Source organism: Hippopotamus amphibius, chromosome 16 (assembly GCF_030028045.1).
Source record: "Hippopotamus amphibius kiboko isolate mHipAmp2 chromosome 16, mHipAmp2.hap2, whole genome shotgun sequence".
Classification (NCBI taxonomy): Eukaryota; Metazoa; Chordata; class Mammalia; order Artiodactyla; family Hippopotamidae; genus Hippopotamus; species Hippopotamus amphibius.
Genome location: NC_080201.1, coordinates 36,669,852 through 36,682,360, shown reverse-complemented (window position 1 = coordinate 36,682,360; position 12,509 = coordinate 36,669,852). Strand labels below are relative to the sequence as shown.

Below are 12,509 nucleotides of genomic sequence, written 5' to 3'. Positions count from 1 at the left end.
TGTGGAAAGCAGGCCACCGCTTGGTTTCTCCCCTTGGGACTTCTCCCCTTGGGAGCTATGCCAAACTCCAGGAGGGCAATTGCATCCTCTCCCCTGCCCATGTCTTCCCAGGGCCTCCTCACTTTGGTTGTCATAGCAACAGAACTGTAGCAAAATGTAATCTTGGAGGATGGGCAGGCAACCCCACAGCATTTCCCCGGGGCTCCAGGAAAGCTTTGAAACCATGGGCCAAAAGCTGGGAGAGTTTCCAGCAAGCTTGAGGGAGAGCAGACTTATCAGTCCTTCCCAGGTGGGGCCTGGCCTAGATGGGAGGCAGAGAGAGGCCCTCAGTGGCCCTGCAGCACATCCAGGGACCCAGTTTGACTTTTGTGTGTCTTGTTCCTGTAGAGGGACTTTGGGGAGCAGAGCCAGATGGAGCCTTCTGACAGTGTCCATGACAAGATGCCAGTTTCTCTTCAGAGGCAAGAAGACAGAAATCTGCGTTAGGCTTCCCCAGCCCCTCCCAGATGCTCCTCAGAGGTGCCTTACAGCAGAGGCTGCAAAACGGACTCTATCCTGCACGTGCATGCTGCAGACATGCTGCATTTTCCTGGCACAAGCTTTTTAGCAAATCCTTTAAAATCTGAAGGTGGCACATAAAAATTCGGATGCCCTGCTTATCTTGAAAAATCAAAGGGGATTTCGGGAGTTGAGTTGTGTAGTGTAAGCAGCTGACCCCAGCCTGCGGAAGGGGCTGTGGGAGGCTCATCGTGGGGTATTTGGACCCTTCGTCAGCAACTGACTCCACATTTCCCAGAGCCAAAGGGGAACTCACCTGCGAGCCCTTGTCTAGCCAGACACCCAGCCACCAGTTGCTGAAGACAGAGCTGCCTATCATCAGGAGGAAGAGGGACACCACCAAGAGAGAGAGGAAGTACCCTGCAGGGGAAGGCAGAGGGCCAGGGGTTTCAGAGGCCAGGGGGCTGTGGTGGGCTCCTCTTCCTTGGGGTCCAACCCTGGTGGGAAAACCAAAGCCCGTAGGGAAAGGGCCTCCACCCTGGGAACCACTTTCTAGGCTGTGTTGGGTCCCTGAACCCCCAATGGGGACATCTGTTCCACCTGGTTGGAAAATGGGCCCAAATTGTCAACATATGTCAAAAAAATATACAAAACAAACCACTATTCACTTTAATAGAAGTGACTCAGTATTTTAAAACAAACAAATAAAAACCCGGTCTTGCTGGGGAGAGACAGAGAATGAAAGTATAAGGTGTGTTCTGCACATGGCAGGACTCGTGCCCTGAAGGCGGGCAGCGAGCGGGTGGCTGCCGCACTCGGAGATCAGAGGGCACGGTTATGCGACGGGCAGAGCTGGCTCGTGCCGCTGCGCACTCAGTTCCAATAAATAGTCTGGCAGCTTTAATAAAGATAAAGGATGATTCCATTTAAAGGGCTGTTTTATCAGACTTTAGATTTTTAGGGGGAGAAAATAAAAGCACTGATAAACGACCCTAACATAAAGAGAGTAATTGTTAAAGAAATCATAAACCATGAACCCAACAGTTTAAGAAAGAATTTTGTAATGCAAATTAAATCAAGAAACCCGTTGTTTTCTACTGAACCTCCAGAAGCCTTAATGTACGTGTGATACGTTTTCCAGGTCACGGTTCCTCCCCGGGGGGACTCAGTCTGGATGAGCTGGTCCAGAGGAACTGTGGAGACAAACAAGTCCTGTGGCGCTCCAGGCGGGGTGGGCCCCCTACCACCCACTCCCCGCCACCACTAGGGCCGATTGCCATCCTTCCTTCCACTCGCCCTATGCTTTGAAATTCCCGACGTACTTTTGCTCATTTGGTTTTATTTGGTCCTCATTTGTTTTATTTGGTCCTTTTATTTGCCTCACCTGTGAGGCAGGTGGCTTTCAGTCTTTTGAGAAATATTTATTAAGCACCTACTATGTGCTCAGCCCTGGGAAGACAGGAGTTGTCTTGGTCTAGCTCTGCAGAAGCAGATCCTAAGAAGAGGATGTGAACACACGCAGTTTACTCTGGAGCTAAAGAGTACAGGAAAAGGAAGGCAACAATAAAATGTGTCTTCTCAAGGCAGCCCCCTGCATGGGTGATGGGAGCTTAACCCACCATGGAGAAATCTCAGGCTGGGGCAAAACTACAACTGGAGGTTTTTCACTTGATCAGTGGGATCTGGGATGTCTCTACACCAAGTCTCATTGGCCGTTGGGTGAGGTCTCCCCCCGGGGGTTAATTCCCCAGCACTTCTACCTTGACCTGCAGCTGGCAGCTACCAGAAGAGCCCCAGGCAAAGACATGCAGGTGTAGCAGCTGGCAGTTGGGCTGTGTGTGAAGAACTGCTAAGGGCACCCACATCACCTACTACAGGGCCAACAAGAAGGCTTCTACCACAGCGCTCACACTGTGAGAAGAAACCCAGGGCATCCTCCCAAGTGGATTCCTGATTCCCTCCATGTGGCTGTCCCAAGTCCTCTCCATTTTCCAAAGGGTAAGGGCAAATGACTGTCAAGCTCTCATTAAAACAACATTCAGAGGTGCAGGGCCGCTGCCTAAGAGCTCCTAGCAGCCAGGATTAAATGTACGTCTCTTCCCTCTCCCCCACAGATAGGCATGAAAATGTCAGCTCCAAAGCTGCGTCTTGTAGTTATACCTGACTCTTGTAAACAGAGATAAATAGAGCCAGACAAGGGGGCCCCCCTGCACAGGGCTCTCTGCGCCCTGCCCCGGCAAGGAAAACTGTGATATCTCAAAGGCGCCTCCGTGAATAGAGCTGCCATTATATTCTCTGCCTGGGAACCCTCGCGTTTCTTTGAAATGTTCAGCCTGACTTTCACTCATTGTGTCTCTCCCTGGGGCTTCAGCACGAGGGGGTCATCTCGATGCGTCGGCAGAGCCTAACGGCATCCTGGAGCGTAAAAGGAGTTGTCGGATCCCCTTGCAGCCCCAGCCCAGTCAGCTATGCTGCTGTCACTCTGCTCACCTTTGCTGCGCTTGGAAAATGCCCTGGTGCCAGCCCGGCGGGCTGTAGCACCTTCAACCCTTCCCTTCCTATAGCTCTCAGAGCATTTAATTTCACACTTGCCCTTTCCTCTCCAGGGAAGAGGGGTGAGGAAGAGAAGAGGAGCAGGAATTACTCTCCCCACAGGACCCCAAGTCCTGAGCAGCCTGAAGCTTTCCTGGGGAAGCATGGAAGAGACTACAGGGCCCCCCACTTCAGCCTTGGCCGCCTCCAGAGCGATAAAAATATATTGTCTTTCCAAATGGGCATGCATTTGTCACAGGCACCATTAATGGTGCCAACTTCTATCGATGTGAAGACTCACATTTTTTTCCCACATTTTAACATCTCTGAAATCAGGATGTGCCCCATTCGGTAGTATGCCATATCATCTAATTAGCAGACACTTTTCTTAGTGTTACATAAAATGACGGTGCTCTTAAAATGGATGGCATCTGAAATTTGATGAAATAATACTAAGGGCTTTTTTTCAGCTACATATTTTTGAGGGACCCTGCTGTGGGCACTTTGAGGAAGGTCCATTTTAATCCCTGCCCTCTCAGTGCCCAGTGAGGGGCAGGGCACCGAGTAGGTGCTCAACAAATTTGAATGGATGAAGAGATGGAAGGCAACAGAGTCTAAGGAGGAGAGGCAGCTTGACCAGACTGGTCCTTGCCAAGTTTATCTCCCATATCTCTCCTCCCTACCTTCCTGGAATTGCCTGGTGCCCTCAACCCCAAATCCTCCCCTTTTCCCACCTTGTCACCAGCGTGTCCCCAGCAAACTCCTACAGACGCTTAAAGGACCAGTCCAAAGGTCACCTCCTCTGTGAAGCCCTCCCTGACTTCTTACACCCACCCCAGATCCCCATTACTCTGATCACAGTTTCCCAGGACTATCCTCTTGCCGGTGGCCCCCACCAGACCAAAAGACCCCAAGGACAGGGGCATATTTTCTTTGTCTCCCCAGCCTACTTTAGTGCCTGGCACATAGCAGAATGCTGACTCGTTATTTGCGGAAAGAGTGAATAACCTTATCCCATCTCGATCTCTTCACAGATGCACGATTCTTTCTCAATGCTCACCATAAAGACTGGAAAACACCTCCTGTGTGCACTTTTGTGCATAATTAATCTCTGTGCATCGCTTTGATCTTTCCAACTAATCATCATCATTATCATAATAACAACAACTGCTGATGGTTAGTATATGTCAGGCACTGTGTTATTCATTCCATTCAGTTTCTCATGTAATCTTTGCAAGAACCTATGAAGTTGGTACTCTTATTTCCCCCAATTTATGGATTAAGAAACTAAGGTTCAGAGTGGCCAAGTATCTTGCTTCAAAGTCATAAAACTAGCAAGCTGTTGAGCCAGAATTTGGACTCAGGTAGCTGAATATCAAGGCTCACACTACAGTAAATCACATAATTCTAGCGCCCCAAAGGACACACAGCGTGCCTACACTTCTCTGTCCCAAATGATAGGTATCCAACAAGTAATTAACAGTACGTAACTGAGGAAATGAACGGTAAATACCTCTTGTGTCTACAAACTCTGATTCTGTTTCAGGTTCTTTTCCTTCATGTTTCCCATCTCCTGGAGCCAAAACTAGGGTGAGAAATAAAGAGAGATCTGTGTCCACTCATGAGCCATGGGTGATAAGAGAGGTGTGATTGGAACTCTGATTGTACCAGCGTCTTCGGCTCTCTCAGCAGGGCTTTCCTTAAGGGCTTCCACCACTGCTGCATCGTAAATGTGCTCAGGATCCTGGAGACAAAATGAAATTCCTCTGAAAGCGATATAACAGAACTTCTCCAGGACAGAAATCAGGAGGGAAGGCACCCAATCTCTTGCATCCAAGTACGAAGGGTTTTACCTTGAATTGCAACCCTCGGAGGTTGTGAATTAGTTTTGCGTAGCGTCCTCTCTCCTCCATTAACTCCCTGTGGGTTCCCTTCTCACAAATCTCTCCATCCTCCAACAAGATGACTTCATCACAAGACTCGAGGAACTGCAGAGACATTAAAGCCATCTACAATGAGCTTCTGCCTTGGAAGAGAGAGAAGGGCGCCGTACCAGACTCCCATCCAGCAGTGTCCCAGGCTCATCTGGTCCAGGGGTTCTGAACCTTGGCACCATTGACATTGAGGGCCAGATAATTCTTTATTGGGGGAAGGGGTGGGGACTGACCTGTGCATTGCAGGATATTTAGCAGCTTCCCTGGCTTCTACCCACTAGATATCAGGAGAATCTCCTCCCCTAGTTGTGACAAGCAAAATTGTTTCCAGACATTGCCAGGTGCCCAGTAGGAGGCAAAATGGCCCCCAGTTGAGAAGCACTGATTTAATGCCCACGGTCTCATGAGTATAAAAGGGGCCTTTGGTTGTCATTGTGGAGCATATTGAAACTTCCTTTGCTATTGCTCCCTACAGGAGCTGCCCTGCTAAGAAATCTGATCATGGAGACCTGGAGTACGAAATTGACAAAGTCACAGCCAAAATCTGGTGGGGGGGAATGTGACCCCAGCGATGGCTTCCCTCTGTTGGAACATTGCAAGCCCACCTCATCATCCTCATCTAGCCCAGGAGATACAGACCACAGTCCCTGACCACCAGGCACACTACCTGGCCTGAGTTTACACCAGCTTTATCTGTACAACAAAAATACAGGCACATTTAATGACAGCACCCCACATTTTGCCCAAAGCACTTCTGTTTTTCTAATTTGAGTTCCCTTCATTTCCATATCATGTCTGAAATCAAAGAGTTGCTAAGAGGAGTTTCCTTTCACTTTGAAATGAGACCAAGCTCTCCCCATTAGGATCAGCCCATCTAGGGACAGGAAGACCCTCCTAGAGGTGGACAAGATGCTGTGAGATCTAAGATGGGTCAGCCTAAAAAGGGCCTTGAAATACAGATGAGAGGGCTTCTTCTGTGCTTTGGGGTTCACCCAAGGCCAAATCTACCTTTGATGCTCTTGATTGAAACCCTGAAAGAGGTAGCTACATTTGGTCATTGTGCATCTCATGGGATGTGGGGGGAAGAGGGTGTTGCCCAAAAGGCCAAATGACAGCAGTTTTGCTTGTCTTTGGACAGCTCCTGCCTTTCTGCCTCCTTTATACTAACTGCCCAGTTCCCTGTCCACTCTCCCAGACAGCTCAAGGAGGAACAGCTTGGCTTTTAATGTCTAGTTGAGACGCTTTCTGACAGAACCATTTTCCTGAAAATCACCTCTCATCTTTGCTCAGCATCTTCTAACTTTCAAAGCCCGATCTCATCTCCTATCTCTCGATCTCCCACAACCCAGTCAAGAAAGCAGGCAGCATTATTATCAGCCCATTTCCCAGATGCAGAAACTGAGGCACAGGTGTGGGGGCACACATTCCAGCCCCTGAAGTTCCTGGTGAAGCCCTTCTGGCCAGCCAGCTCCCAGTTCTCTCCAGGGAGATGAAGTGTGATCTGAGCAGCTTTGGCCTACAAACTCATAAAATCTGACTCTGGGTTGGATTTCAGTGGCAGGCCACGGGCCTCATTTCGTTTGTTTCCTCAAGTAATAGAAGGGCAATCCAGCCTGAGCACTCAGAAGCATCCAGATTGCCTGTGGGCCCCAGAGTAAAAGCAGCCCAAGAAATGTTCTGGAAAAGCCCCGGGGCTCCAGGCCTGGGCTCTGAGCCCCTCCTCCCCAAGGCCTGACGGCCGGACTGAGACTCCAGTGCCATCTGGTGGCTGCCTGTATTTTTTAACACACACAAAGTAAGATGAAATGACCTTGGTGAAAAATAGTCTCTGAGGAGACTGAGGCCTCCTGGGTTCTCTCCTGAGTTCATACCACTGGTGAGTGAGGTTCAGAGACTGGGCCAGGGCCAAGGTCACGTTCTCCTCCTTGAGGACTCCTTTAAAGTCAGCTCTGACCCAAATCCGTCAGGTACCGGGAGTCTCCCTCTGCACCCCCAGGACTCTAGGAGGACAGCCCTCCCAGCAGCACATGGTCTCCAGGAACTGGACCCTCCCAGTGCAAGCAGTGGTCACCATGTTTAGCACCCTGGCTGGGCAAAAGCCTGTGCCTAGTCGCCTCATGGGGGCCCAGAAGAAATCAAACCTTCTCCTCATCCTGGCCCCTGCCCAGCAGAGGGACAGGGGCTCTTGTCTGCACCAGCCCACCTGGGTGCTTGCTGGAGGTGACAGATGCCACTCAGAGGGAACCGGGCAATCCTCGCATGCAAAAAATTCAGATGCTTGGATCTTATTCTGAGACCTCGAGCCCTCAGCAAAGACAGGCAGAGGCCGGGGGCAAAGCCACACATATAGGAAGGCCTGGTTTTCCTGGGTCTTGAAGAAACTTTCCCCTCTTCAGCTGGCCCTTCTGGCCACTGACAAAGGAGCCTAAAAATGCTGGCTACAGCATCCTGTAGCCATGGCAACTTCATCTGCTGCCAACTCACACCCCTCCCCCGGCTTAACTTACCTTTGCAAAGGCTGGGAGTCCTGCCTCTTCCCCCTAGTTTAACATTTCCCCACAGGTGGCAGGAGAGTCAGAAGACAGGACTTCTGCTGCCTCTGCTCCAACTGACCTCTCATTACAGGCCAGTCCTGTGGGCTCTCTCCTCCTACGGGAGACACACACGTGTGCGCACACGTGCACGCACACATAGGGCACACCACTGTAGAACAGGGCTAACCTGGTTTATCTCAGGGTGGAGAGAGGTCCTGGATTCCCACCAGGCATCCAGAACACTTTACATGGGGCTGATACAGTAAGAACGGTCCCACCCTGCCAAATTCCCAAGCTCATTCAGGGAATTCAGTCAGTCCCTTTCCTGGGCAATATTCATGTTCCTAAGTCTGAGAGAGTGCTTCTGAGTGGGAAGAAGCTTCTTGCCTTAGTCCTGAAGTCCTGGTCTCCAGCCCCTTTCCCCTAGGGAGTGATGCCAGGGATATCTGGGCCCCTATCAAGGGGTCCATCATTCCCTGCCACCCCCTATCCGGGCACCCCTGGCCTCAGGCCTGCCCAGCCCTTGCTGGAGGAAAGGTTGGTCTAAGTGTTCCTACCTGGCTTCCCATCTCCCCACCATCAGTGGTCCAGAGCTGGAGGAGGTACCCCATGTCCACCCCATGGTAGGGGCCAGTTGCTCCTGGAGAATCTCCTTCTGATGGAGAAAAGGTCTTGGCCCCACTGAGCCCAAAGGTAGGGCAAAGGAGGCTGTGCACAGAGAGGAGCAGGTAGGGCTAGGTACAAGCCAGGATGGCCGGGGACTGTCATGGTGTTTCCTGCGCACCTCCACCTCTCCCTGACCTGGTCCAGGTGAGGACAAAAGGTTTAGGCAGAAGAGGAGGCTCTTTGAGCACCAGGTGCCACACCCATTTCATGACCTCATGGGTCCTGCTGGTCCCAGTCACCTGCAGCTGGTGGGTCACCAGGACGATGGTCTTCCCCCTGAGCGCCTTTTTAATGCACTCCTCAAAGACGTGCTTCCCCACGTGGGCGTCCACAGCCGACAGCGGGTCGTCCAGCAGGTAGATCTCGTGGTTCGAGTAGACGGCACGAGCCAGGCTGATCCTCTGTCTCTGCCCCCCAGAGAGGTTGAGGCCACGCTCCCCAATCTGCAGACAGGGGTAATGCTACCATCCATCACTGGGCCCCATACCCAACCCTGCAGTCCTTGAGGACCAGGAGCTTCCTGAAGCATCTCTAGACTCTTCTGCAGGCTGCTCATCACAACGGTCCAGCTTCTCCACCCTCTACAGGAACCCCCTGGCGGCACCAGTTACCCTGGAGAGTGGAAGGCTCTACTTCTGCAGGAAGCCTGCTGGGCAGTGGTAACTAGTGAAAAGCTCCTTCCAGTGCTGAGTGAGGGGTCCCTGGCTTACAACAGCCCCATCCCAGTGCAATCCCGTAGGAAGGGTCTACGACTTGACCTCTGGGCAAGTGGAAGAGTAGCTGGGAGCAGATGGACAGGGGTGCTCTATTTGTTTACTTGTGGATCATCTTCCCACCCCCACTAGGCAACTCTAAGCTCCACGAAGATAAGAGACATGTCAGCCTTGTTCATCATTACCTCCCTAAGGCCTGGCACCACACCTGGCCCAGAGCAGGTGATCAGTAAACATTTGTTGAAAAGATGAAAAGCCTAGGTTGCCTGCTTCAGGTGATTCTATCCAACTGACCCCAAAGCGAGCCTCCAGGAGTTCAGCCAGCTGTTGGCCTGAACACTGGGGCAGGACACAGGAAGCGGGACCAGAAAAGTCCCCTATCTACTGGGAACACACATCATGGCTGGGGAGTGTGTTTAGTTATACACATAATAATAGCAAAAAGCAGAACTTTAACAAGTGCCAACTGAGAAACAGAAACTAAGTATCTTGGGGCAAATTATTTTAGACTTTGGGACACAGGAAAGTCTTCTTCGAGGGTGTGGATTTGGGGTGGGAACTCAAAGGGCAGTAACTGGCAGGAACAGAGGTCTAGAGCCTGGAAGGCTAGTCACACCTAGGCAGGCAGGGAGGGCTGTGCGGAAGCAAACCCTGGCAGGGTGGCCCGGGCGGCAGTGGCTGCGGTGGCCGTTTCCTCGATGCAGGCAGGTGGAGGCACCAGCAGAGAATGACAACGTGCTCTGAACTGGGCTTTCTTCAGGATGCCTTTGTTCTCTGGGCTCCCAGGCAGAGGGGGAAGACTGTGCAGAGGGTGCACCGGGACAGGGAGACGGAAGGTGGCCTGTTGAGTCCCCTGGGTCACCTGAGTTGGCAGGTTCAGCCCAGGACCCAGCCAGCCCTTTAAACGCACACACCGGGAGATGACCCTTACACTCCTGGGCGGGCGGGGCCAATGAGGCACGAAGGGGCCCTTGAGCCTCCAGCGACCATGCTGCACCTCCAACCACTGTCTTTGTAGGAAAGAGTCGGCCTAGGCAGGGAAGAAGCAGCTTTCACCAGAAACTTTCCCTGAGATGACAGGCAAATTGGAAGGAACCCCAAGAGTGACCAGGCTGAGCCCAACGCAAGTGGAGTTGGTGTCACATCCCTTGTGAAATCTCCCATGAAAGGACCCAAGTAAAGAATGCAGAATGGTAGAACCTGACTTTCCCCACATTTCCTGGGATCTTTCTGTCATCCAGGGCACCTGGATGTGATGGAGCTGGGGCCTACAAAGCTTCAGCCCATTGGACCTGGCAGCTGGGCTGCTGTGCGCTGCTGTGGGGCTGAGCTCCAGGTTCGACTCACCTCGGTCAGGTCTCCGTAAGGGAGGCTGCTCAGGTCCTCCTGAAGGGCACAGACACGAACCGTGTGCTGATACCTGTGGGTGCAAAGCTAGAAGTCAGCACAGTGAGAAAGACCCCACATCCGTGCAGCCCTGGGTTCCTCAAAAGGCACTCTGGTGTTATGGGCAGGTCAGGAGGTGGCTGATTGCTTGGTCTTTGATGTTCAAGGGCAGCTTCCCCTGGACCTCTGCCCTGCCTACCCGAGGCAGAGTTGACTCAGGAGGGCCCCTCCATTCACAGGTTTCCTGACATTCGAGAAAGATGAAATCAGTGCACATGAAACCCCTGAAGGGAAAATTGCTCATGGGAGTCAGAGCAGGTAGTCACCAATGAGGGCTGAGGTCACTAGAGGAGGCCTCCCAGAGGACACAAGACACATTTGTGTGGTGCCAGCGTAGAGTGAGCAGACAGATCACAGGCAGCTGCCCGGCAGGTGGTGCACCAGGTCCTGGCAGCACTTGACGCCCTGAGCATTGTCCCCACATATCAACCTTAGGGCTGGTGTGCCTGGTGGTTAAGACCAGTAGCTTTGGAATCAGAACAACCTGGGTTTGAATCCATCTGGATAACCGGGAAGAAGACTGTACCTCCCTCATCCTCACTCTCCACTCTCCATAGGAAGCTAATATCTCTCATGGGGTTGTGAGAAGTGGACACACATATAAAGCCATGAGCACACTGTCTGGTGCTCAGATTCTCCATCAGCGGTAGTTATAATTAATGTTATCACCCTTGCCAATCTGTGACTATGAGATTCAGACTGCTTAGCACATCCTCATCTTCTTGCCACCGCCACCCCATCTTAAACTTCCTCCCACCCTCCTGCTTCCTGTGGTCCTGAGAGTCTCAATATCCACCCCAGGAGCAAAACCTCTGCTAGAGATGCCACATACGGTGGGTGCTCAGTCCATCCTTCAAGGCCCAATTCAAGCATCACTCTCTCTCCAGTCTCGTGATCTCTGCTGCCTCTGAACAGTCTCCTGATCTTGGCACATTTCTCTTCGGCCCATTGTCATTTCCGCGCATCTCCTACAGCCCTTTCCAGACTTGAGCACCTCACGGGCAAAGATACATCTGAGCCACCCCGGGAGCCGCCGTGGTCCTGCACAGTCCTATGTCTTGCAGGTATTTGGTAAATGTTTGCTGTCTGATGCCCTAGTAAATAAAGACAGGAATCCCTCCCTCTGGTCTGCTTCTGGGGACAGAGAAGCCATTCCATGTGGGGCTGGGAGGAGGCACAGGCAAAGGCAGGCCAGGAGATGCTGAGCAGAGCCATGTGGCTGGTGCCGAGGACTTGCTGACTGAGCCTCCTGATGACAGGATGTCACGGCCGGGGACGAGGAGGGGAAGAAACAGATCTCATGCTGAGAACCCACATGCTGGCCGATGCCGGTCAGTAATGGTAGAGTTTGTGGCTTCAGGTAATAAGATGTGAAAGTCCAGGCCACCGTTGAAGAGCTGACAGCCAGATTTGTAAAACCAACTCCACCTGTCTTTCCTCCAGCATCATGGCACTTGGGGAGGCTCCACGGGGACCCCGCTGTCAGGCCGTTCCAGTGGGAACAAATGATGCTGGCCTGGAGTGCAAGACTTGACCCTGACATTTAATAGCTGTGACCTTTGGTAGGTCAACTCTCCTCTCTGGGCCTCAACCTCTTCACGTGTAAGATAGGATACGATGCCAGGATCTCCCTTACATGGGTGGCTCTGGGAATGTACAGGGCGGCACACCAAACTCGGCACAGAACCTTAGGAAGCTATTTCCAGAGCTTCAATGTAATGGTCCAAAGTGGATTCAACAATTACGACTTGAACTTTGTTTTCATTCCATTAGCTCATTTTGAGGACATCAACAGTGATACATCCCGATAACTCTGGTGTCAATTAATAGTTTCAGGGCTGATTAATTGCATACCTGCTGCACACAATTTCATGGAAAGTTCCTATTACTTGGCCTAAAGCAAAATTGCCGGATTCCTCTTTCTCCAGTCAGACACCATATGCACTGTTACAGAGAATCTCAGAACATATGCTACTGCACACTGGCACTAAGTGCTGATTCCATACGTTTCTGAGAGTGTGATCACAGGTCTGCAGAAGGCACCTCTGCTAAACTCTTGGATCGGGAAGAGAAAACCAACACCCACTTGGATTTGATGAATGTTTAATCAGAACTCATTAAAGAAGCCCACGTAGCCATCGTTACCAACGGCACTGGCGGCTGTAGCAGAGAATACCAAATGTTAA

General features: G+C 51.6%; 1 protein-coding gene across 1 annotated transcript in view; it reads right to left on the bottom strand.

The window, feature by feature from the left end:
* The window catches only part of LOC130838060 (ATP-binding cassette sub-family C member 12-like), a 32,755-nt gene extending 20,293 nt beyond the window's left edge, over positions 1–12,462 (bottom strand). Inside the window, exons 1-7 of the mRNA XM_057710835.1 lie at positions 12,455–12,462; positions 10,225–10,297; positions 8,404–8,607; positions 4,699–4,774; positions 4,544–4,603; positions 1,602–1,691; positions 815–918 (exon numbers count right to left, since the gene is read on the bottom strand). Of these exons, the coding sequence (XP_057566818.1) occupies positions 815–918; positions 1,602–1,691; positions 4,544–4,603; positions 4,699–4,774; positions 8,404–8,607; positions 10,225–10,297; positions 12,455–12,462 (615 nt within the window). The remainder of the gene's footprint in view (positions 1–814; positions 919–1,601; positions 1,692–4,543; positions 4,604–4,698; positions 4,775–8,403; positions 8,608–10,224; positions 10,298–12,454) is intronic.
* Between the last annotated feature and the right edge of the window lie 47 nt (positions 12,463–12,509).